The 26535-nt window shown below is 40.9% G+C and overlaps 2 protein-coding genes across 9 annotated transcripts in view; both read right to left on the reverse strand.

Moving 5' to 3' along the window:
- Nucleotides 1–477: 477 nt before the first annotated feature.
- sp2 (sp2 transcription factor) lies at nt 478–15247 on the reverse strand. 7 transcript variants are annotated; one of them, XM_040004310.1, is made up of 9 exons: nt 15106–15247; nt 11425–11501; nt 8841–8888; nt 7881–8636; nt 6682–6900; nt 6046–6367; nt 4091–4268; nt 3771–3964; nt 478–3548 (listed from the first exon to the last, which is right to left on the reverse strand). In XM_040004310.1, exons 1-9 carry the CDS (start codon nt 15110–15112, stop codon nt 3448–3450), a joined length of 1902 nt encoding a protein of 633 aa, XP_039860244.1. In that variant the 5' UTR covers nt 15113–15247; the 3' UTR covers nt 478–3447. The 7 variants fall into 7 exon arrangements, with proteins under 7 accessions (XP_039860244.1, XP_039860245.1, XP_039860247.1 ...); XM_040004311.1 differs by having other exon boundaries at nt 11425–13686; nt 15106–15246; XM_040004313.1 differs by having other exon boundaries at nt 6070–6367; nt 15106–15239.
- A 7113-nt stretch (nt 15248–22360) lies between these two features.
- socs7 (suppressor of cytokine signaling 7) overlaps nt 22361–26535 on the reverse strand; it is a 28819-nt gene continuing 24644 nt past the window's right edge. For both annotated transcript variants that reach the window (XM_040004245.1, XM_040004244.1), the window contains one exon: nt 22361–24677. The gene's annotated coding sequence lies outside the window, so the exon portion shown is untranslated. The remainder of the gene's footprint in view (nt 24678–26535) is intronic.

Below are 26535 nucleotides of genomic sequence, written 5' to 3' on the forward strand. Positions count from 1 at the left end.
TATTACTGCTACTACTAATAATAAAACTGATGATGATGACTAATAATAAAATAATATTAACAATAATTCAAAAACTCATGGGAGCAACAACAAACCCGGAATTCAAAGTCATTAAATGTTTTTTTTCAAAACAGAAATATAGATCAACCTTGAGAAATCTGTGTATAAACTTATTTGACTTGACCATTAGTAGAGTGTTCTCATGTTATGATATAGAATTTCTTTAAAAATTATTTTTAAAAAAATGTTATGGCACTAAAATCAGTAATGATGCTTCTTTAAGGCTTAATTATCCAAATAAGGCTGTTACAGCCTACCAGGCATAAAAAAAAATAATATATGTGCTTGGTTGTGATTTATTTACACAAAGACCACGATTATCCTTCTATTCCTGACAAACAACAATCACATTAAGTATGAATATAATTAATCTATTATTAGTCCCAAAATGAAAGTTAAAAAGAGTGACGCAGTTGATAAGGTATGAGTTCTTTATTGAGGGGGGGGTGATGGTAGAAAAGGAGCAAACTATGTTTTAGCACCTTTATACAACTTAGAAAATTAATTGCTGGTTCTCTTGGTTCTCCTGATATACACAAAAAAAGGTTTGTAGAACACTTTATGACATATAGGCTTGGAGAAGAAGCATTTCATTCACAGAAACCAAGCAACAGAAATGACTTAATTCAGGGGAAAAAACACATTATATTTAATTACAATCAACGTTAAATTTACAAATTTTGGAACCTGGGAGTTTAATCAGTGCACATGACATTAGCATGTAACATAAGTTAAAAAACACAAAACAAAATTTTACAAATGTTGTTACCTGGAATTAGAAAGAAAAAAACATCTTTAAATACTGGGTGCAGCTGTCTAAGGCATCTTTAATTCATAGAAAAAAGATCTAGAAGTCTTATACAAAGCAGGAATGAAGCTATACAATGTCACATATATATGTTTTTTTCCTTAAAACACTGTACAAAGTCCACTTCCTTCAAGGCTGGCTACGCCAACCACAAAACTATGCAGCTTACCAATTTTTAATATCCTACATTTACCGTGTCTGACAGACACGTTTTATTTACATATTCACTCATGAAATACAAACATAAATATGAGCAGCCTCTGTCTCTCTCTCTCTCAACGTCACCTTTTTAAAGCACTTTGTTCAAAGTGCTTTGAAAACAAATCGGACTTGAGCTTTTTTGGTCAAATTTCTCTGCTTTGCACAACCTGTAGCAAGCCTGCACCATCTACCAGAAACAAACCTCACTGTGAAGCTGCTCTGCTGGATAATTTGACCAAAAAACCTTGTTAAGCAATGACTTAATGTACTTCTTAAAATAACTCCCCGGCAATTTCAGGCTTCAAACTCACTGCTGACTTGTTAGAAAACGGTCAGCTTATCTTCATAACATCAAAATCACTGAGCAAATGTACATTTTCTGTAAAGCAAATGAGATTAAAGAAAGTTATATCAGTACTGTGCAGCGGGGCTAATGCTGGTCATCTGTACATCACAAAAACATCTTAAGTGTTAATTTAGAATTAAAGCCATCATATAGCTGGAAAACATTGTGTAACTCATAGAAGGCCTGAGAAAGCTTTATTTTTTTCCTGTTTTTTTGCATCTTGTGACATGATTGTCAAGTCAGGCCAAATAATTAAAAGTCTGATCTTATATACAGCAATGCATAGGCTACAATTCATCAAATCTGAACAATGAAAGAAAGACTAAAGTGTAGTTTTGTTCGTTTTTTAAATGAGTAAACTAGGAGAAAGTGTTGCAGGTACCTTAGTTCTTAGGTTCTTTAGTTTGAGAAGGATGAACATGTTTCCTGCCACGATGAAACTTGAACTATTCAGGTTAAAAACAGGTAATAAAAGAAGCAGAAATCATTAAGTATGTGAAAGTTAAATGTCAACTATGAACGTGCAACCATTTAAGAACTCAAATAAAATCAATCTAAAACTAAGACTGGTTTGACTTGGGACTAATGTGATTAATGACTGGATGGCTAAACTTCAGGAGCTATACAAAAATAAATGGCAATCTGATACACAGCCCTAGAAGTGAGTGTACATGTCTTGTTATACATGGTAAATAACCAACTATGTAGAAACAAAGTGTGGACCACAGATGCAAGAGCATGTTTTGCATTTGAGTTATCAACTCTTCTTACTGCTAATATTTCACCAAATTAAATCTTTAGCGTCTAAACTCAGTAAAACTTAGCTCATCAGTAAAAGTCTTTCTATGCATTTCTGGGCCATCTCACCAGCCTTTAACAATTTTATTTAATTTTCCTGATATTTGAAACTTCTTGCAGTGCCTGTGTAAAGGTAGAGAATTTTAGGTAGTATAAATACATAACTATCAGACATTTTAATGATTAACCTACCTGGAAAGAACAATGGTACACTCTCAAACATTTCATCTATTACACACAACTCATGATAAAAGAGCACCAACTGTCTCAACTCAACAGAGGAAACACCTGGAGCCACCATGAGCAGTGTGTAAATTTTCATTGTTGAATTTTAAGATACTTAATATGTTTCCTCCACATCTTTAGCAACAGCTTCCTCCTTGTGGCTTAAAGAGGTTAGATTCTGCTTTTCCTTTATCTGTTTCATGGTTTACAAAACTCCATCCTCTTTACTTTGGTGTTCCACAAGGACTAATTCTTGGTCCTCCAAGTATTATATTTTCTAATTAATTACCCTTCCTTAAATTTAAACAATCAATTTCCCAACACAATTCCCAACATTAGCCAACTTTCCAGATCGCATCATATTGCTGTATTTAGATCACTACTGGTAACCAGGGACCTACCAGAGCTCACAGAAATGATATACTGTTATAACTCCAGCACTTCCTTAATTGTGGCTTTTTGTGATTTATTTTTACATTACTGGGGGGGGGGGGGGAGGGCTCACCCTCAATTTCTGAAATTTCTTAATATTCTGTAATAAAGAGTATGAAGGTTTTTGTGGTAGAAGAAAAAAACAATATAAAAGAGACTGATGATGTTGGGTTTTCTAAAAGTAAAAAATTAAAAAAAAATCTGTATATGTTCTTCCACCAGAGGAGTAGAGGAGTTCATAAATAATCTAGCAGAGTTAAGCATTTAAATCTAAAGCATTTTTACCTTACAAATTCAGTCACAGTAATCTGTCCACGTGTTCAGACCAAATGGGGAAAAACAACGTTTAAAAAATGGTCAATAAATTTGCTGAAAGTTTGAAGTCCACCAGGAAGGGTTCCTTTGTACACCACGCTACACAGTGTCCTTGAAGAGTGACAGGGAATCAAGCATTTCATTCTGGAGAGTTTCCCATTGTGGGATAAGTCACAAGCACAATCCCTTGGTCTCATCTCCACTGCCCATCCTTCCTGTAACACAGTTACTTTCTGAGTTTTTGTATCTGTATACCGTCTGCTCACAAGTTCTTGGTGTTTATGTGAGTCTTGTAATGCTTTGTCAGGTGGTCGCTCCGCATGAAGCGTTTCTGACACTGGCTGCACTCAAAGCGCTTGTCTCCTGTGGGAGGGAAAAAAATGTATTGAGTAATATTTTTAATGCACTTTCAATAATGAAGAAACAATAGGTGTTTTTAAAAACGTAATTTGTAAAAACGTCTGGATTGTTAAGTTTTTAAGTGTATTTAGCAACTCTGTGTGCCTATTTTTCCTCTGTATTGTAGCATGTGATTTGATGCATACAGAGTGATTTGATGATTCTGTTTGTTTGTGTCCAGAGCACCTGTGTGCGTCCTGGCGTGCCTCTGCAGCTCGTCACTGCGCGTGAAACGTTTCCCACAGAAAACCCAGTTGCAGACGAAGGGTCTTTCACCAGTGTGCAGCCGGACATGAGCTCTGAGCAGAGATGTTTTCCTAAAAGTCTTTTCACAGCCAGGGACGTGGCAGATGTGTTTCCTCTTTCCCACCTCACTGGGTCTAAACAGTGAACAAAATTCAAACCCTTTATCAGTATGAGAGTTTTAATAGTCTGAGTGCTAAAAAGTATAATATGACCTTCCCAAAATGTAGAACTGATCCCAACACATCCTTTGACAGACTCACCTCTTGTCTGCATCTTTACAGTTGGGGCAAGTGCAGGCCATGCGTCGTTTCTTTTCTCCTGGCTGGCCAGGCAACTCCAGGGTGAGGGTCTGGTCTACCTGAATAGCAGGCTGGCCCTGTGCTGCGGCCAGCTGGAGCCCTCCACCCTGCATGGTCTGCACCGTTAGGTGCTGCTGGCCTAACAAACGCAGAGACTCATTGTAAGACAAACAGCAGGGCTTCTGCAGGAGCTGGATAATTCAGTTTACTGCCATCAGTGAACTGAAATTCTAATCAACAATAAATTAAGATGCGAAAGCTATATGTTGCAAAATAAAATTTCGTTTTTGTTTTAGAGTTTTTAAACACATTGCAAACTTTCAGCTGCTTTTGCTCTTTGACTGAGGAAAAGGTCAACATTATTCTTTATTAACATAAATAACTGACAACTGATAAAGTTATTTTATCCATCCGTTTGACTGCTTATCTGGGTTTGGGTTGGAGGGGCAGCAGACTTCCCTCACCCCAGCCACCTCTTCTTCATCTGGACAGACAAAGAGTCATCCCCAAGCCAGCCAACAGATATAAACTCTCTCAGACCCAGGTCTGCTATCTTTAGCACCAGACCTGGGTCTGACCTGAGGCCTCTTTCCAGTAGGAGATGCCCAAAACACCCCACTTCAGAGGCATCGATAAAGCATCCTCATCAGACGGTCAAATCATTTTTCAATGTGGAGGAGCAGTGCTTCTATTCTCAGTGAATGTCTTTAGCAGCAATCACATGAAGTAATTGTTTTCTGTATAACTATCAGCCTCTCACATTGTTATGGACGAGTCTGACCGACGCTTCTTTACAAGGTTGCTTCATTGAGGTTCGTGGACGTGAATTTACACTAAGCTCTCTTAAAGTCTGACCACAGCATTTTAATCAGGATGAGAGCTGGACTTTTACGGAGCCTCTGGAACACTTTGAATCATTTCTTTTACATCTATTTTGTTAGAGATTTGCTGGTGTGCTTGGGTTGACTGCTCATGGTTGACTCAATGACTGCAGGGCATCCAGATCCTGTGGTTGCAAAACAAGCCTCTGCTCCCACGCTTGACAGTTTTTATGAGGTGTCTGTGCTGATGTGCTGTGTTTGGTTTTCACCAAATGTGCAACATGAATTATGGCCAAAGGACATTGTTCCACAAGTCTTGAGGTTTGTTCAGATGCAACGTTGCAATTCTTAGCCAGGTTGTCACATTCTTTTTAGAGAGGGGAGACTTTCTCATGGCAAACAAGTCAGACTTGTCCAGTCCTTTTCTGATTCTACTGCCCCGAACTTTTATCATGGTTTCATATCATAGCTTTTATCATAGTGCAAGGTTTTGGGGTGTTTTTCTAATTTCTCTGAGCATTAGTCGGACTCTGGGCCGTATTTAAAGGGAAGGGAAGTTTGTGGGAAGACTGTGGCAGTGAGTTAACACACACCAGACCATCAATCTGCCAAAATCAAGTACATTTGATTAGCAGCACTCGGCTGCTACTTACCTTCTAAACTGCCATGCGAGCAGGAAACGGGTTACTTCATTTTTTCACAAGACTGCATAAAGTTCGTTGAGAATATTATTTTTCACACGTCTGTAAACTGGTCCACTTCTTGCACAAAACAGAAATGGCTAGGGACTGCTGGTAAGCAGCAACAGAACTTAAGAGAGAGGCGAGTATCCAGTAAAACAACAACTGCAGATGGTGTTCTATTCATTTAACACAAAAATTACAATTACTTCAAACTTCAACTCCAATCCAAGTTCTTCCACCACTGCATTTCCTCAAAATGGGAAATGAGGGTGGTGGGGTCCCCCCCCCCAGTGTGCTGCACACCATGCATGCGCTGCATAAACACCCCAGTGTATTTATCAGTAGTACTAGACAATAGCATTGGCTCTATAAATAGCCAGTGGAAAGCTTGAAGAAAAAAAAACAAACAAACCCAAAGCATCTAGCATCAGCTCACCGCCTGCATTGGTGATGGTAACAGGAACTCCCTGAACTTGGACCCCGTTGATGCTGATGGTCTGCACTGCTTGTGCTGCTGAGGTGAGCTGCGATGTGTTCAATTGTATCATTCCACCTGCAGGGGCAATTTTTGCCAAGGTCCGCTCCTTTCGTCCTCCGGTAGCTTGTGTTCTCTTGGAGCCAGCTGGTGTTGTGACAGTGGTGGTAGGGGCAACTGTGGTGGCAGGGGTTGTTGTTGTCATGGAGTCCTGAAGCTGAACCGATTGCCATTCACCTGATGCTGTTTTAAAGAGAATCTGGGGAAAAAAATATCACTAAGTTTACTTAAAATGTTAAACTAATTCCTAGTTAAACTGTTATATTATCTTATGTATGACTTTGACATGTTGCTAGCTTAGTTGTAAGAATGTCACATGGTCCTTTGCTACCGTTCCTGAGGTATTCATAATAAACAGAAGAAGTTATTTTCAGCTGCTTCCTTATTTACAAGGAGTTACCACAGCAGGTAGCTCTAGATATTGATTTAGCAGAATTTTACACTGGATGCCTTTCCCGACACAACAGACTAAAAATATTAAGAGTTAAAGAAACAATAAGTCTGAACGGATACCTGTGTTGGTGATGTTTCTGTTGGAGTGACCTGCAGATTCGAGGAAACAGACTGTCTCTGCGGGACGGGTGGCAACGTAGCAGAGGCAGCCTGTACCACCTTCAAAGCCTGTTGTGGGATCTGAACCACCTGAGAATCTGGTTTGGGCTGGACCAGCTGGACCTGTTGCACCATAGCAGGTTGCCCAGGACTTTGCACAATCAGTAAATTGTTCCCTGCCTGTGAATATAGAGAGAAGCTGACCAGTAATCCTCATACGTAGGCTTTAGCCAACATCTTCAATGTTTTGACCACACTGAAAGGCTAAACATTCATTTAACAGTTAGCTATAGACTGGGTTGAGTGTTTCAAAGTAGAATTTCAAACTCTATAACAATATTGTGGTTTCTGTTTAACTGCGGATAGACTTTTATCAATCTGAACTGCACACACATTTACTCGCTTTGGTAGTATATTTATGTCACAGGGAACCTTTTGAGCGTGAAAAACAAAAAGTGGTTGTAACACTAAAAATACTTTTTGTTTTAACCATTTGGTGGCAGAAGAACACATCACAAATTTAAAAAACAAAAACAAAAAAAGAAACAAGCTTTGTACCATAAAACAGCTGCCTGCCCAAAACTGAAACTGTCCTGAGGCTAATTAGGAAGCAGACGCTTCTGAAGATGTAAAACAGTTGACAGTTTCCTGGTTTTTTTTCTTCTTTTTTGACTCCTCACAAAAAAATGATAACAGGAACAGCAGGTTATTAACATTCATTAGCATACATACATTTTTATTAAGATTAAAAAGTCCCAGTGCTCAAGCCCGGCTTGTATTACAGGAGCACAAACCTTAAGAAGTATACTCTGTGATAAAACAGAATCGGTTACACTTATTTTCAACAAAAAAAAGAGAGAATTAAAAAATAAAATAACTGATAATTAATTAAATATATATGGCATTTGGGGACTTCTACTTAACATGCAGTAAATGCTAGACTAAGAGCAGTGAGAGTAGATGCCGAGTCTGGCTTACATGTCAAACTTGTGTCTGCGTAATGTTATAATTTGACAAACTTTAAATAAAACACTGACAGTTCAAAGAGAACACATATTTAGAAGGGGACCATTAAGTCTGTTTGAAGATTAACTTAAAACAAATAAATCGTCCCTTCGTTTATGCTTTTCAGTACCAGAAACAATAACAAATAGGGGTACCTGTATGATGTTATCACCAGCTTCTATTAGGATGGTCTCCATCTGCTCTGGGGTTGGAGAGGCAGCCTGTGCTGGAGGCGGCGGTGGAGGCTCAGCAGCCAGTACTGCCTTTTTTTTCCTCCCTCGTCGTGCCTTTCCAGGAGTGGGAGGGGCTGCAGCTGTCTCTGTGATGATTTGTGTCCCACCCACTTCCCCTGTAGCCACGTTGAGGGGAATTGTAAGTCCACTGGGCAGCTGCACAACGTTTGTAGCTGTATTGTTTGGCTTCCGCACCTTGAGGGAGGGCTTGATGGCTACGGTCTTCTGTGGCGTGACAGGAGCAGTGGCTGCAGCCGGAGCCGGCATGGTCATGGGAGTGGTAATGATGGCCTGGTTGGTACCGGGTATGAGCTGGATCTGACCTCCCTGTGGCATCACTTGAATGGTTTGTGCACCCTGGATCTGCGGCACCACCTGATACTGGATGCCAGGAGTGGCCGAGGTGCCGGTACAAGCAGGACTCTGCTGGATAGTAAGGACGATGGGGCTGCCAGGAGCTGTGGAGCCCAGGCCAGCAGGTAGCTGGATCACATTGCCCTTTGCTGAAAGGAAACCAAGGTTTTTCGGTGGAGCTGGCGCTATTGGAGCTGGCTTTATAGGAAGGAGCCGGCGAGGTTGTGGCTGCGCTGGCGGAGAGGTGACAGGAGCCTGAGCAGCAGGAGGGCCGATTTTACTGCAGGTGGCAGCCAGCAGAGCCAAAGGAGAGGGCTGAGTGTCCTGTGGGAAGACAGAAACATAGTCCAAGCCTGCATTAAAACCAGCCTGAACAAGAAGAATTCAACACTAAGGGAACGATAGGATGAGGTAGTAGTAAGATCAAAAGCTAAAACAAAACAAGTTAACACAAACCAACAGGTAGGCCTACAACTACACATTAAGAATCATAATCAGTAGCGATCAAGTAGGTGTAGGAGTTTCCACCTGCGATGCCTTTGTGCCCCTCTTTGGTCCAAATGTGTGATCATCAAGCTGCAGGACAGGGAAGCATTCTACATTAATGCCATCTTCAGCACACTTTATATACACTGGACCGCTTCATGTACAGGGAGTGCAGAATTATTAGGCAAGTTGTATTTTTGAGGGATAATTTTATTATTGAACAACAACCATGTTCTCAATGAACCCAAAAAACTCATTAATATCAAAGCTGAATGTTTTTGGAAGTAGTTTTTAGTTTGTTTTTAGTTTGAGCTATTTTAGGGGGATATCTGTGTGTGCAGGTGACTATTACTGTGCATAATTATTAGGCAACTTAACAAAAAACAAATATATACCCATTTCAATTATTTATTTTCACCAGTGACACCAATATAACATCTCCACATTCACAAATATACATTTCTGACATTCAAAAACAAAACAAAAACAAATCAGCGACCAATATAGCCACCTTTCTTTGCAAGGACACTCAAAAGCCTGCCATCCATGGATTCTGTCAGTGTTTTGATCTGTTCACCATCAACATTGCGTGCAGCAGCAACCACAGCCTCCCAGACACTGTTCAGAGAGGTGTACTGTTTTCCCTCCTTGTAAATCTCACATTTGATGATGGACCACAGGTTCTCAATGGGGTTCAGATCAGGTGAACAAGGTGGCCATGTCATTAGTTTTTCTTCTTTTATACTCTTTCTTGCAGCCACGCTGTGGAGTACTTGGACGTGTGTGATGGAGCATTGTCCTGCATGAAAATCATGTTTTTCTTGAAGGATGCAGACTTCTTCCTGTACCACTGCTTGAAGAAGGTGTCTTCCAGAAACTGGCAGTAGGACTGGGAGTTGAGCTTGACTCCATCCTCAACCCGAAAAGGCCCCACAAGCTCATCTTTGATGATACCAGCCCAAACCAGTACTCCACCTCCACCTTGCTGGCGTCTGAGTCGGACTGGAGCTCTCTGCCCTTTACCAATCCAGCCACGGGCCCATCCATCTGGCCCATCAAGACTCACTCTCATTTCATCAGTCCATAAAACCTTAGAAAAACCAGTCTTGAGATATTTCTTGGCCCAGTCTTGACGTTTCAGCTTGTGTGTCTTGTTCAGTGGTGGTCGTCTTTCAGCCTTTCTTACCTTGGCCATGTCTCTGAGTATTGCACACCTTGTGCTTTTGGGCACTCCAGTGATGTTGCAGCTCTGAAATATGGCCAAACTGGTGGCAAGTGGCATCTTGGCAGCTGCACGCTTGACTTTTCTCAGTTCATGGGCAGTTATTTTGCGCCTTGGTTTTTCCACACGCTTCTTGCGACCCTGTTGACTATTTTGAATGAAACGCTTGATTGTTCGATGATCACGCTTCAGAAGCTTTGCAATTTTGAGACTGCTGCATCCCTCTGCAAGATATCTCACTATTTTTGACTTTTCTGAGCCTGTCAAGTCCTTCTTTTGACCCATTTTGCCAAAGGAAAGGACGTTGCCTAATAATTATGCACACCTGATATAGGGTGTTGATGTCATTAGACCACACCCCTTCTCATTACAGAGCTGCACATCACCTAATATGCTTAATTGGTAGTAGGCTTTCAAGCCTATACAGCTTGGAGTAAGACAACATGCATGAAGAGGATGATGTGGACAAAATACTCATTTGCCTAATAATTCTGCACTCCCTGTATTCGAGGCAACAAACGGGTTTAAGTTGGGACTATGAAGGTTGATACAACAAAAGTGAAAAAGGTTTAGTGACTACTGGTGCAAGACACAAAGCGATGTCATTAGTATTTAAATTCCCAATTGTGCAGTTGTGTCTCTCAGATATTGATCAACATCGAAGGAAAACAGTGACTGAATTTATAGAATATATTGTTTTTGTTAGAAAAATATAGCACATCAGCTCTATCCTGGCACATGGAGAAGTGAGGGCCGCTTTTCCATTTCCAAACTAAACTAGTGCAAGAGCACCGAATCTGGATCTAACCTCATCTGAGAAAGTAATGATAATGCTGCCATAATCCATAATTAGTGGGCGTAAGGGTCCAGATAACAGCGGTAAGTTAGAACAGTTGACTGGTTCTTTATCATTTGTTTAAATGTCTCTGGGGGGGTTTTTCCAGTCAAAGCAGTTTTAAATTTGACAATAAACTTATCATGACATCTTAACTTACACAGTGTCGTTTTTGTATGTACCGGTATGTTAATTTCAAAATTCTACGCGGTCTTGTTCTCGAGTTATTGCATTCACAAGATTTTCAGAAAACTTAACCACTGAGATTTTTAGTAGATGCACCTATGGTATTCACTCAAGTTATTGCATTCACAAACTTAGGTGTCCACACTGCCCGCCAGGCAGGGTAACAACAGTACTCCATCAGCCTTTTGCAATTGAGGGTTAAAAAACACTCAATGCTTACAATGCAATGCAAAGGAATTCTACAGAAAATTAAACACACAGTGTATATTAGCACAAAGATATGGCAGCAATATGAACACAACAGATGTTAAGAGCAACAGTAAGAGAAGAGATTGCAACAGTGCAACATGCGTGCACAGCTGAGGCTTGTGGCTGCTACTCACTTGTGTTGAAGCAGAGGAGGGCTGAAGGTATTCGCTGGGACTGACAGCGACAGTGGTAGCCATACTGTCCTGTTGTTCTGAAAAAACACACAGCAGAGAGATTTCAGGCTGCCTGCAGCAATGGTTAAGCTATTCAAGGGTATCACAGGACATTGCAACAAAACAGAAGAGCTCTGTGAAGGACAAGCCATGCAGTATCTCACTTAAACTGCTATATGATCATTAAACGTCATCAATTACACAAATGATGCCATTAACTGCGCTAATTAACGCATTCGTTTGCATGCTGACACTTTCATTTTCACCAAACATGTGGGATATTTATATGACTCACATCTCTTAAAGGATTCAGGAATGACAGAGTTGTGCTTTTTTGTTTGTTTGTTTGTTTTTTGAGGTTTCGAGAAAATATTTTCCCTCCAATATATTGACGATATTAAAAATATTCAACTCACGCATGTTATTAGCAGAGTCATTAGGAGCTATCTGTCAAGAGTCAATATATCATGTTGTTGTTGTTGTTGTTAAATCACCATAATTGCAATTTGCATGAGTCAGCCACATTTACCAGTGACAGAGATGGGAAACAAATACTTTTCCTTCAAAGGTTTCTATGTTTTCTCTATTTTTGCCCAGAATCTACTCCACATCTATTCCACATATTAAATTTAAATAAGTCATTTATTCAATTTTCTTGGTAACTTAGTGGAGATTTTGTATATTCACACACATTAAACTGCATCAATAACAGAATTATAAAGGAATAAAAAATTTCCACTGTGATGGAATATACCACAAAGAGCTAACTGGCAAAAATAAATAACATAAACAATGCAGATGATCTCTAAAGCCTGCTCTGAAAAACAGTTACCACTAATGCAAAGCAGTGTACAGAACTAAAGCTTTAAAGTTTTCCAGTACGTGGGGAATAATGCAGACACCTACTGATCTGTTTGATAAATATACACGGTTCTTTTAGGTACTGCAGCACATCTTTTGCTATTTGACTTGTTTTTGATCCAGTCTAATATAAACTTAGGTCATTAACCAGATCAAGATTTAGTCAATCGAGAAAGAGCTGTGATACCTGTACTTCATAAACTTAACAAGTTGTGTCTGCCAGAGGTTGTGTGTGTTCTAACAGCAAATGTCAATCTACTGGCCACATGTCAAATACTCTGAGCAAAAAAAAAAAAATACATTGGACTGCGCTCAAAAATATTATACGAGAAAAAGACAGTAAATATATTGAGCATATTATATTTCCATTTCAACAGTTAGCATAAGTACATTTAGGGCAGGCTGCCCAGCAGCAGTTTAAGAGCAGGATAAATCTTGAGAGCCAAGCAAAGCAGCCTAATGGCCAAAATAGGTCGATGCTGTTATTGTCAAACAGAACTGCTGCGGAACTGTGGATAAAGCAATGCAAGCTGTTTTACTATCCATTACTGCTTGAACTACAACACAGCTAGTGCACACGATACAATCTCCACTTTTTTTAATAATTTATATAAATTCAAGAACAACAAACAAATATGCAACTTAAAAGCCAAGGGATCTGTGACAGATTCAAATATTTTAATTTGGGATTTTATAGAACAGAAATACTTGCAGGCATTTTTAACATCTATTAACAATAATGTACAATTATTAATGACAAATGTAAAACGATAAACACTACTGGGACAGTAGTCCAGTACTGTCCCCTAACCCTAACCCCTGTTGAGCTACATATCTAAGCTGGAAAACACCTGAACTCAACCAGCAGATAAGATATATGACCACATGGTAGCCACAGATCACTCTTCAGGCTGTCCCAATATTTGTGACAAATACACAGGATGATGATAAAGAAGTGATTCATCATCATAGATCTGCAACATGCAGATTTTTAAGCCAATGGCCATATTTTATATAAATGTATAAAACAAAGTAAGATGAATTAGAGCAGTGTCCTCTCATCATGATAAAAAAAATGATTGCACAAGTGTGTATATGTAAATTAACACAGATACTGCAATAACATTGCCACCAACACTTGTTTGGAGTTGTAATGTTCGGGGCTTAGTTATTCTCTGCCTGCTCTAACAGGTGTTATAAATTATGAAACAGGTTTGTGGTTGCCTGTCTTTGAAAGCATGTACCTTCAGCACAGTTTGCAGAGAAACAACTTAGTTTCTTTGTAAGAGTGCAAATGCAGCTTTCTTCAAGAACTTATGTAGTTCAGTGATCTTTCTTGTCTTCACCCTTTGCACAGCATTTCTGTCCACACACGTAAAACACAAAAATGCACAAGTATTACAATGATCATTTATTGAACTTCTCTTACATTTTTATTGAGGAAAATGATGTTGCAATACACCCATCACTAAAACATTAAAAGCACTGCCATTATGTGCTACAATTCAAGGTTCTGCAGTGAAACTTTAGTTCCTGGTACTCGTGTGGGTACTTTGACTAACTTTGTTGCACACCAAGAACACAGGCCACACCTTTGACATCACCCTGCAGAACAACACACCCTGCCACTAAAATACAAATAAAAAACTCTAAGGAACAAAAAACAGACATGCAAGGCACCCTGATCTCATTCCAGTTAGGCATCCTGACCTAGGACAGCCTCACTCCAAAACCAATGCACTGGATCTGTCACCAACATTCCAGTGCCTGACACCACAAGTGTAATAATATTCCATAAAAAAGCATTCCATACAATGCCGACGTCAGACAATAACTTGCTAGTTATGAGGAAATGCCTGAAGTAGAAATTCCTCTTTTCTACAAACTGTGCCGTCTGTATCTGCCAGCTCATCTGTCGACAGTAAACTTAAGCCTGACACACAATAAACTCATCTCTGTGTCGTGGCTGGTGATCAGCTGTACAAACAGGAAGGAGTTCCTCTGTTGGAGCTGCCTGCCTCATCTAGTAAAAGCATTATAAATGCAGCTGTTAATCGAAACGTCTGAACATGACTATCAAAACAACAGACTTTCACTCGGGGATATCTCAGCCTGCTGAGCGAGCCACTAATCTCTCCATTCTGACACATTTTGGATTGGTGATAGCAACAAAGAACAGAACTTCCCATCAGTTATGCAAGTGTGACTTTAAGTCCTGCAAATAACACAAATGGGGGGAAAAGTGCGGCCTCAAAATAGCGCCGCCATGCAACACAGTCTGTTAGGTTGGCTTGCAGAGCAACAGCAGCTAACGTTAGCCACCAAGCTAGCTAGTGCTACTGACTCAACTGAGGCAGACTCAAATGTCTATCGACTAGCTTATATATGTGCTGGTTTGCTTTGATAAAAATAAATGAGGCGAGACGGGAATGGGTGCAACATGAAAATATGTCGGTGTATTGTTGTGGGGTTTCATATGTGGTGGAAATGGACAAATCGATTTGGGGGCAGAAACAAGTAAAGGACCAGCTACATAGCTTCCAGTAGCATTTTGGCTAGCTGACGCGTAGCTAGCAAGTCAAACTCTCTTTGATAACGTTACAGAAAAAGGGAGCTCTTTGCCGGAAGTGCACTGCTTATTTTGGTACATACAACCGCACGAACACCCCTAAAACATAGTTATTTGTACCACAGCATGATTAGTGCTTTCCCTTCAACGCAAATATAATGTTTTACGAAGTAGAATGTAATATAAACACCAATGTTTTAATTCCTACCCACCGCTCATGACGACATTCGCTCTCCGCGAGCCTTGCAGACCGAACCCATGGAGGAATCCGCCCGCGCTGTTGCACCAATCCACGGACAATAGAGAGTTAATTGACGTCTACCCCGACCAACTACCTTTAGCTGTCTTTGTGACCGAAGTCCACCTGAGCCAATCCCGACGTCATATTTCTGTACATGGGTCGATGGATGACCGTTTGGCCAATGGGATATCTAGATTGTGATCAGTGGGGCGGTTCCAACAGGACTGACCTGGAACAAGCGAGTGCCCTATTACAGCAGGAGCACTGCTTCACTGACGTCCCTGACGGCCAATGTGATCTTTAAGGGGCAGTACGGTCAAACTAAGAATGACAGCCGCGCTGATCAATGAGCTTTAAGTCACTTGTGCCTGACCTGTTTAAACTGTGGCACGATATGGAGCGGGACGTTATGTGGGATAAAGACTGCGCTCAGTGAATGGATTATACATTTATTTTAAAGCTTTGAGCATATGTTGCATTGATAGTTCAACATTTGTCTGTACAGTACAGGATATCACTACCAGCCTACTTTGCACAGCTTTGTATATTGTACATTTTAGATGTATTTATGTTTTGGGGTTTTTTTTGACAATGTTGGCCTGTTAATGGCTTAATTACTGTTTGTTTAAAGGTCCACTCACGCAAAAATGTACTTAACACACAAAAAAGATGCCTGGCTAAAACATGTATGACATGTCTTTTATCTTATCCTGTTGTTTTCAACACAGCCTTCACAGTAGGCTGTAGTTTTACCCTGAAAAGCACTTTGACATTTAGCTCTCTGCTTGTGTGGTAACTGCTAATGCAATAGAGGATGCAGCATTCAAGTCATTAGTCCACCAATCTATAGACTGCAGACTGTAATGATTGTCAGGTTATGAGACAATGGCCCTGTTGACACATTAAAAGCACATTACTCTCTTTGTTGTCTTTTTGCTTTTGACCTCTTTGGATGTATTTGTGTTCCTTCCTGCATATCTTTTTCAGTAGTTTGATTTGTCTGCTTCACCATAGCGCTTCATGTTTTGTTTTAGTTGTTGTTGTTCTTTGTTTTAATCTTTGTAGACTTTGTGCCTTTTTACTGTCCTTTTGGTTTTTGTCTTCTGATAGACACAATTGATTTGTGCTAATATAATCACATTAACTGACCCTCTCTGTGGCTGATTTACAACTCTTTCTGATCCAATTTCTGTTTTGCACAGTTTTATTGATTTGAGTCTATTACTACACAGAAGAAGAAAAAATCCTACTCTCTTTAATCTTTGATTGATCTCTGATACTTGGCTCGATAAAAGACTCAACTCACTCAAATGAAATTATGCTGTATATTTGCATGTTGTCTTTGTGAGCATGCACAGATATATAGGATTTCTGCAGTGATTCTTCGTAAGATTATTTTTGTAACTTTTGTGATGCATTGTCTTTGGATCTAGTGCCATCATCAGGTGAGTATGTTATCTAAATATTTCAGTAAGTGAGGAACCAGCTGGATTGTTGTAGAATATATTAGGGGAGGCAGAAATGTAGAGTGATTGTGAACATTAAGCGACACAGTTTTACTGTTTTACTTTTAACAAGCACATATTTAGCTTACAGTGTTGAACTCCAATTATATTTTTACTGGCAAAAACATTTTTTTTGTATAAAGCAAATAAAGCTCTTAATACTGTAGCTGAAACTTCTACTTGAATATTTTATTTCAGAAAATATCTGGTGTATGATACTAAATTGTCATGACCAGTGTCTGTAAAACAAATTCCATTTTTACATTTATGTTAAACATAACACCCAGCACGCCCCTGCAGGCGGTTTATCCTTCAAGCTCGGGTCCTCTACCAGAGGCCTGGGAGCTTGAGGGTCCTGCGCAGTATCTTAGCTGTTCTCAGGACTGCGCTCTTCTGGACAGAGATCTCCGATGTTGTTCCCGGGATCTGCTGGAGCCACTCGCCTAGCTTGGGAGTCACCGCACCTAGTGCTCCGATTACCACGGAGACCACCGTTACCTTCACCCTCCACATCCTCTCGAGCTCTTCTCTGAGCCCTTGGTATTTCTCCAGCTTCTCGTGTTCCTTCTTCCTGATATTGCTGTCATTCGGAACCGCTACATCGATCACTACGGCCGTCTTCTTCTGTTTGTCTACCACCACTATGTCCGGTTGGTTAGCCACCACCATTTTGTCCGTCTGTATCTGGAAGTCCCACAGGATCCTAGCTTGGTCATTCTCCACCACCCTTGGGGGCATCTCCCATTTTGACCTCGGGACTTCCAGGTTATACTCGGCACAGATGTTCCTGTACACGATGCCGGCCACTTGGTTATGGCGTTCCATGTATGCCTTGCCTGCTAGCATCTTGCACCCTGCTGTTATGTGCTGGATTGTCTCAGGGGCATCTTTACACAGCCTGCACCTGGGGTCTTGCCTGGTGTGATAGACCCCAGCCTCTATGGATCTTGTGCTCAGAACTTGTTCTTGTGCTGCCATGATTAGTGCCTCTGTGCTGTCTTTCAGTCCAGCTTTGTCCAGCCACTGGTAGGATTTCTGGATATCAGCCACCTCCTCTATCTGCCGGTGGTACATACTGTGCAGGGGCCTGTCCTTCCATGATGGTTCCTCGTCTCCCTCCTCTTTCTTGGGTTTCTGCTGCCTGAGGTATTCACTGAGCACTCGGTCAGTTGGGGCCATCTTCCCAATGTATTCTTGGATGTTCGTTGTCTCATCCTGGACTGTGGTGCTGACACTCACCAGTCCCCGGCCCCCTTCCTTCCGCTTAGCGTACAGCCTCAGGGTGCTGGACTTGAGGTGAAACCCTCCATGCATGGTAAGGAGCTTTCTTGTCTTTATGTCAGTGGCTTCTATCTCCTCCTTTGGCCAGCCTATTACCCCAGCAGGGTACCTGATCACGGGCAGGGCGTAGGTGTTGATGGCCCGGATCTTGTTCTTACCGTTCAGCTGACTCCTCAGGACTTGCCTGACCCTCTGCAGGTACTTGGTGGTTGCAGCTTTTCTAGCGGCCTCTTCATGGTTCCCATTCGCCTGCGGGATCCCCAGGTACTTGTAACTGTCCTCTATGTCTGCAATGTTGCCTTCTGGTAGCTCAATCCCCTCAGTTCTGACTACCTTCCCTCTCTTTGTTACCATCCGACTACACTTCTCCAGTCCGAACGACATTCCAATGTCATTGCTGTATAGCCTGGTAGTGTGGATCAGTGAATCGATGTCTCGTTCACTCTTGGCATACAGCTCGATGTCATCCATGTACAGGAGGTGGCTGACAACTGCTCCGTTCCATAGTCGGTATCCGTAGCCAGTCTTGTTAATGATCTCACTGAGGGGGTTCAGGCCTATGCAGAACAGCAGTGGGGACAGAGCATCTCCTTGGTAGATCCCGCACTTGATGGTGAGAGAGAGAGAGAGAGAGAGAGAGAGTCATTAGTCATGCAGGGCGACCGTGGCTCAGGGGGTTGGGAATCGCATCTGTAACCGGAAGGTCGCCAGTTCGATCCCTGGGCTCTCTGTCCTGGTCGTTGTGTCCCTGGGCAAGACACTTTACCCTACTTGTCTACTGGTGTTGGCCAGAGGGGCCGATGGCGCGATATGGCAGCCTCGCTTCTGTCAGTCTGCCCCAGGGCAGCTGTGGCTACAACCGTAGCTTGCCTCCACCAGTGTATGAATGTGAGAGTGAATGAATAGTGGCATTGTAAAGCGCTTTGGGTGCCTTGAAAAGCGCTATATAAATCCAATCCATTATTATTATGACACATTAACACTGTTTTGAACTAATTTCAGAGCTTTCTGTCACAACGACAGAGAATAGATCATTGTGACATCCAAACATTATTTAATGGTTTTAAATGTCTTGTTTTCTTCCTATGACTAATACAACCGTGTCATCAAAACAGAATCTGAAAGTGTAACCTTCATTTTTGCATTCTTACCTTTAGCTTGTTCAAACACTGACTGGTTCCTTTGGGATCTGAATACTAAAGATTAGGGACTTTCCTTTTTGGCTCATGTCATGATGCCATTCACTCTCTGTGAGCATTTTATACCTTTTCTGTCAGATGTTCAACTTGTTAAGAAAATGTCCCCATGGTGGCTGTCAGGCCCATCTGTCGTCTGCATCAGCCGAGCTGGCCCCCAGCACTTTCAGCCAGCTTGTAGGCTACTATGAGCTGGCCTTCTTTCTCATTGGCTCATTCCCATTGACTCCATTCACATCCACAATGCACGTAATGCCTTTTCATATAGGCTTTTCCCAAAAAGTACCCTTGACCTTATTCACATACAGACCTCTTTCATTTCTTCCCAGTCTGTCCTCTCCCTGCATCGCTGCATGAGTTTTTTAAGAGCTTAGGAAACCGGAGTCCTGCTTTTAGTTAAAGCACTCTCTCCCTCTTCACCTCAAGTGTGCTGTAGTTGGCTTGATGAAGGATGCAGATACTGTCTCCCACCTTCTCCCCAGGCACCTCTGTGGAGAGCCTCAGAGAGAAAGTGCTGCATAATTTAACTGGGACATCTCACTTTTATCAGTTAACAGGCTTCATGAGCAAGCCAAAGCTGTGGCAGGAGTTTTCAGCCTATTTCAAAGAGAATAGCTGACATTAAAAAAATGAAGCACACTCTACGTTAAGAACTCAAAGCCAGAAGCTGTGAAGCAAGGGACGTGATGTTGTGACGGGTTTTTAGCCTTTTTGACATTTTATAAACAAATGGTTTATATACAGAATGTAAGCAATACTTGCTTACTTAATTTAAATTGTTTTATTTAATTTAGATCACAGTAGCTATTTAAGTTCACTTAGTTATATTCATACACACTTTATATATTGTGCATGCTTTAGTCACTTTGAGGCAGTTTTGTTATTCAGGGTTGATGTTCAAATGACTAAAAAAAACAATGTTGCAATAATGAGGTGGTCTGCTGGTCACAGAAACACACACAACACAACCAGATGTCTGTGCTGGTATGAATTAACCATTCATATTGATATTTTAAGAATTTATTTATCAACTGTTAATTATTCATGAACTAAGGGTGTTTAATTTAAATTTAAATTGAATTTTGAGCTTTATATGTTGGTATATTCATTTCATGTAATTCATTAAAAACAAAAACAAATAATATTATTATTACTAATAATAATAATAAAACAGTCTGCACAACAAATTCAAGCATAAAAATCTGAACCTCATCATAAGCGGGTATGCATAATAGCTATAAAGGGCTGGATCAGGTGACCCTATATCCTCCCTTAGTTATGCTGCAATAGGTGTAGGCTGCTGGGGGATTCCCATGATGCATTGAGTATTTCTTCTTCAGTCACCTTTCCCACTCTCTGTTTATAGAGCTCTCTCTGCTGAGAATCATACTTCCACAGCATGTCTTTATCCTGTCTTCCTTCTCTCACCCCAACCGGTCGCAGCAGATGGCCCCGCCCCTCCCTGAGCCTGGTTCTGCCAGAGCTTTCTTCCTGTAAAAGGGAGTTTTTCCTTCCCACTGTCGCCAAAGTGTTTGCTCATAAGGGGTCATATGATTGTAGGGTTGTTCTCTGTATGTATTGTTGTAGGGTCTACCTTACAATATAAAGCGCCTTGAGGCGACTGTTGTTGTGATTTGGTGCTGTATAAATAAAATTGAATTGAGTAATGGCACAATGTCTTGTTCTCTTAAGCTGATGTTAATTTCTTTATAGCAGGTTTTCCTATTTTATAAATAATGTCATCAAATTTTATAGTGGAGCAGATTTATTTAAAGTGAAAGTTTTTGGAGGGTTTTCTACAAAAAGAAAAAAAAAACAGATTTTGCTGAGCAGGCACATTTATCCATAAACCCTGTTAAGACAAAACTGTCGATCTGTCATTAATGTCATAGTTATGCCAAAGCAGTGATAGGTCTGTAGAATAATATTAGTATGTTAGTTAGATCTCAGTATGCCAAGATTGAATTTTTCCTACTTTTAGTTTGTGTATCACAGCCTCGCACAATGACCAACAATTGCTAACTTTAAATAAAATATATGGAAAATATACAAACAGCAGATTGGCTTGTTGTTTCCAAATCTTTCAGTGATATTAATTAGTTTTAGTTAAATTAGTTAATTAGTTTTCCATAAACCAAAATAAAATTCAAAATGAGCTAAAGTTAGATCCCATCAATATGTTTACTGAAATATTTTCAGTCTGCTTTCAGTGAAAATACTCAAATTGGGTGAAAAAAAAAGCCACACACCAGGGTTTTTTGTTTCCTTTTTACTGGAAAAGCCAGTAGCCAGCTTCACGGTACTGAGAAACAGAATGAGGAAAATACACCTGGGCATTTCAACAAATAAAACAAACAGGTAGAGAGCAGTTATAGGAGGTATACACACTGAGAGGCAGGGCATTTTGGCAATAATCAAATGTTCCCAGATTCAATAATTTCAGTTCAGATGAATCTTTCATTTCAGTAACTGAAAATATCTACCCTAAAGCAGGAAAACCCCCACATCAAATACCCGTTAGTATCGTAAACCAGTTTTCCGAGGACGTATTTTCTCTTTGGTGTAATTTCACTATTTCTGTATATATCTGTCTGAACATGAACAGCACCAATGTGAAGTCAACTGGGTCTTTTAAAAGCAACAAATACAGGAGTTTAAATAGACCCGAATGCAATGCATTGGGAGAAGTAAGGAGCATGTGAAATCAGTGACAACCTTTACGTTCATTTACTTAATGAACTGTAGTAATGGCTGTCTCTTTACATCGTGGCTCAGTAATCAAAAATAAAGATAATAACTCTATATGTTTTAGGCATTCTTGGCAGAAGACAAGGCAAAAACATGAATCAACAGAACCCAGAGCATAGCAGAAACTGCTATAAGCCAGCACCTGTGGGGGTCATTTCTCTGTGATTTAAATTACAGCAACAAAAACAACCAATTTTATGGCATAAGACATTTTATTGTGTTTTTGGGGGGGCGCTTAGGGAATAATGTGTTTACTATTATGTGATATTTTATACTCTGAAAAATCTGTCAAGTATTTAGTGGGCAATATAAACGCTTTTTGTTTTTACCTATTAGAGGAGAACAGCCTAAGACTGCATACCTCTAAAAGCAAAACATTTCCTCCGCACCAAGCATAAATTGACTCTGAATGTTTTCTGAAAGACTTTATACATATAGCAGTCACTTTTTAGCTAAACATTGCTAGCACCAGGTTGGACCCTTTTTGCCTCTAGAACTGTCTTAATTCTTCGTGGCACAGATTAAAGAAGGTGCTGGCAAACATTCCTCAGAGATTTTGGCCCATAACATCACACAGTTGCTGCATATTTGTCAGCTTCACATCTATGCTGCAAATCCAAAAGGATTGGAGGGCGTTTGAGCGCTGTCAACTAATTTTCACGTTTAGAAAATCCGTTTGAGATGCTCTGAGCTTTCTGATATGGTGTGCATGGTACACCATGGTCATAAAAGGATTGACATGGTCAGCAACAATAATCAGGTAGCCTATGTAATTTAATAGATGCTCATTGATACCAAGGGGCCCAAAGTGTGCTAAGGAAACATATCTCAGACTATTACATCACCTCCCCCAGGCTGAACCGTGACTACAAGACCGGATGGATCTATGCTTTTATACTGCTTACACCACATTTTGACCCTCGTCATTCAACTGTTGCAGCAAAAATTCAGACCAGGGAACATTTTTCCAATCTTTCCATTTTTGATAGACGAATGCAAATTGTAGCCTCAGTTTGCTGTTTTTAGACAGGAGTGACACCCAGCTTCTCAAGGTTCAGCGTGTTGTTCATTCAGAGCAATTTCCCTCTGCATACCTTTATTGTAAAACATGACTATTGGAGCAACTTTAAAGCAGAATGGCAATTTCCTCTAACCTCTGGCATCAAAAAGGCATTTATAGCAGCTCACTGGATATTTTCTCTTTCCTTTTTTGTCTGTGAACCCTAGAGATAGTTCCCCAAAAGTTAATTCTGTTCATCTGGACGTTTTCAGTGGGAGAAATGTTTCGTCATTCGTCCAAGTGACTTCTTCAGTCTCAGCTGACTGCAGGTTTGGCACCAACAAAGAAATTGCATTTTTTCCCCCATTCTGATGCTCAGTTTAAACTTCAGCAGGTGATAATGACCATGTCTATATGCCTCAATTCATTCGAGTTGCTGCTATGTGATTGGCTGATTAGATATTTGTCTCAATGGGCAGTTAAACAGGGGTACCTAACAAGGTGGTCAGTATGTGGACCCAGATTAGTTTAGGATGTTGTCTTAAGAAGATCAAAACAGTGTCTACCATGTTCTTATTTCAATTAAATAGATATTTTTAACAATATGACACAAAACGTCACAAAAAATCCCTACAAACATCCAGCGATGACTACATATTGAAATGCCTATAGAATAAGCATACCAACTGCCTTCTAAATGGTTGCTCATAAGCAACACTTACACTCAGCAGCTCTGACTACCAACAGGTAAATCTCTGGGGACCATAGGCTTGCCAACACAAACAAAATGAGGATAGCACTTTTGGTTTCCTGGTAGCTACCGCAGACGATATCGCAGACAGTAGAACAATCATATTGTGCCTATATTGTTGAGAGGCCAAAGACAAAGAAGACTTAAAGCAAAACAGCTTGTATCTCAGAATTAACTCAATGGGTTTTAGCACTCAAAGCTCATAGTAGGTTCACATAAAGTAACAACAGTTGGCTAGCTATTTACCCAATAGAAGTGGGTGTTTGTTTGTTTTTTAAAAACAAGGAGTCCAGTTTAGAAAGTTGGGTTATAGCGAAAAATGCCTATTGCCACTTTTAAAAAATAGCTGGCACACTGATTAATGTAGAATAGTGAAAATAACCAGTGCTGGTTGCTGCAAGTGAAAGCCACAGTCAATACTCTTAATATATTCCATATACAACTTATACAACTTGAGGAGTTCCTCAAATTGTGTCATATAACATTAGATGAGTTTAAATAAAATGAAGAAATTTACTCACGGGATTTTAAAAAAAGCAAAAAAGTTTTTTTAGCTGATTCATAGGGTCCAACTTTTGGGGTTCAGTTTCAGATGATGAAGACACCAAATGATTTGACAGGCCTCTGTGGCCCTGCCTCTGTGTGTATACCAGTACTGAGGACATCTTTTAATCCAAAATCCCTTTTTTTGACAAAATGGAAGGAAAAACAAGGAAATGGCAGCAAACAACAGTTGTACAAATTGACCAGTGCATTGTGTTTTAAAAGTCCATTTCAACAGGTTCAGGAAATTGAGTTCATAATTCAGGCTCTGTTTTTGTGCCTGTCGACATGTTTTCAGGTGAGCGTATCTCTACAGTCCCTCCTCAGAAGTCACTGAGTCCACTGCATATGCACCACGATTCAACTGCAAGCACACATCATTCCTCTCATTAGTCCAAATCCACACATAGGAGGATCCATCCCAGTCACATTGGACACACAGATTTCCAGGGACTCTGATTGGCCGATGCTGGAAGACTGGTAGACCAGTACAGACAGTACAGTCCTCCACAGCAAAACCTGGAGATGAGGGTAAAACTATGTATATTAATGTCTGTGAAGGTTCTCAGTCATCCAGGTCATCGTAGTCAAAGGAGCTTGCAAAGAAAAGCCTCTGGACTTCTTTAAGTTGCTTGAAGACATTTCACCTCTCATCCGAGAAGCTTCTTCAGTTCTAAGGTCAAATGGTGGAGAGTCCCAGATATAAACCTAGTGGGAGTAACCCCCCACAGAGGGACAAAAGGACCCCCTGATGATCCTCTAGTCGCCTGAGCCAAGGTGTGAAACTGGGCGTGGGTCCCAATCAGCCAGAGTTTCGGGTGTGTTCATTGTGAAACCTGGCCCCACCTTATCATGCGAATTCCTGAGGTCTTCACAGACATATTGCCGTACATTTTGGGAGGAACACCCTTCAACTGGTGCGGGAGTATGAAAGGGAATCAAGGAAACTAGCGGATTATAGGAACCATCTCCGTTTCAACCTAAGATGTAGACAAAGCAGAGTTGTTCCTAAGAGCCTGCGCCTTGGATCCACTGTCAGGGGATACAGAGCAGACTTGATTCTACAGAGAGCACAAAATCACCTTTTAAGTGAAAGGATAAGACAGGTCCATTTCACCATAGATGCCCTCCAGATCAAGATCAGCCAGACCCTGCAGGAACTGGAAATCCTTCTACCCTCTCCAATCTTAGAAGAGGTTTACAAGTTTGTGGACAAGGCTCAGCGGGCCCAACACTCTAAAGGAAAAGAAAGACAACGCAGGAAATTTCACACCTTGCTTTCAAAAACACACACTCCTCATCCTGAACCTACACAACCCAGAGAAGAAAACACACCTGATGCCAGTCAGGAGAAATGGGTTAAGAACTTTTCAGACAGGATTCTCACTGAACCTGAAAAGAGAGTATTAGCCAAAGGACTCAATTTTGCCATTTCTCCACAACAGTTGCCCATAGTGGACCTCATCACAGCCACGGAATCTGCCATACGGATTAATAAATTATCACAGACAGAAGCAGAGCAAATCAGGATGAAAGTCTCAGCCACGCTCTCCAGTGCCAAAGTCCCTCCATCCAACCTCACAATACAGGAAAAGAAGGCCGTCGCTTCCCTGAGCAAAGACCACAACATCACTGTTTTACCAGCTGATAAGGGAAGATGCACCGTGGTCCTAAACACTACAGATTACCATACAAAGATCACTACTCTCCTCAGTGACAACAATACCTACGAAGCCCTAAAGCGAGACCCCACAAGCAGCTACAAAAAGAAAGTTATAGCTTGCCTTCAAGACTTTGAAAAGGACAAAATTATTGACCGCCTTACATATCACCGCCTTTACCCAGGGGATGCCATACCCTGCATCTATGGACTTCCTAAGATCCACAAGGAAGCTGTCCCACTCAGACCCATAGTCAGTAGCATAAACTCAGCCACTTACAACATTGCTAAACACCTTGCTACCATCCTTGCGCCTCTCGTGGGTAACACCCCACACCACATCAAGAACTCCACCGACTTCACCGACAAGGTCCAGAAACTTACCCTGGATCCAGATGAAACCATGGTGTCCTTTGACGTAGTCTCTCTTTTCACTTGCATACCCACCACTGGAGGCCGTGGAGACTGTCAGAAAACGACTACAAGAAGACAGCTCCTTGGAGGACAGGACCAACTTCACACCCGATCAGATCTGCACACTGTTAGACCTCTGCCTCACCACTACATATTTCAAGTACAACGAAGGCTTTTACAGACAAAAACATGGCTGTGCCATGGGCTCCCCCGTGTCACCTATTGTAGCCAACCTTTACATGGAGGAAGTGGAAAGGAAGGCTCTTGGCTCTTTCAAAGGAAGAGTACCCAGCCACTGGTACA

This window comes from Simochromis diagramma, unplaced genomic scaffold (assembly GCF_900408965.1).
Source record: "Simochromis diagramma unplaced genomic scaffold, fSimDia1.1 OVJJ01000565.1, whole genome shotgun sequence".
NCBI classification, from domain to species: Eukaryota; Metazoa; Chordata; class Actinopteri; order Cichliformes; family Cichlidae; genus Simochromis; species Simochromis diagramma.

Coding starts and splice junctions, on each gene's coding strand:
- sp2 (XM_040004310.1), bottom strand. Junction 8,637..8,840: donor GGGGCACAAAGGCATCGCAG/GTGGAAACTCCT, acceptor GTCTTCCCACAG/GACACTCAGCCCTCTCCTTT. Junction 3,549..3,770: donor GCACGCCAGGACGCACACAG/GTGCTCTGGACA, acceptor TCCCTCCCACAG/GAGACAAGCGCTTTGAGTGC.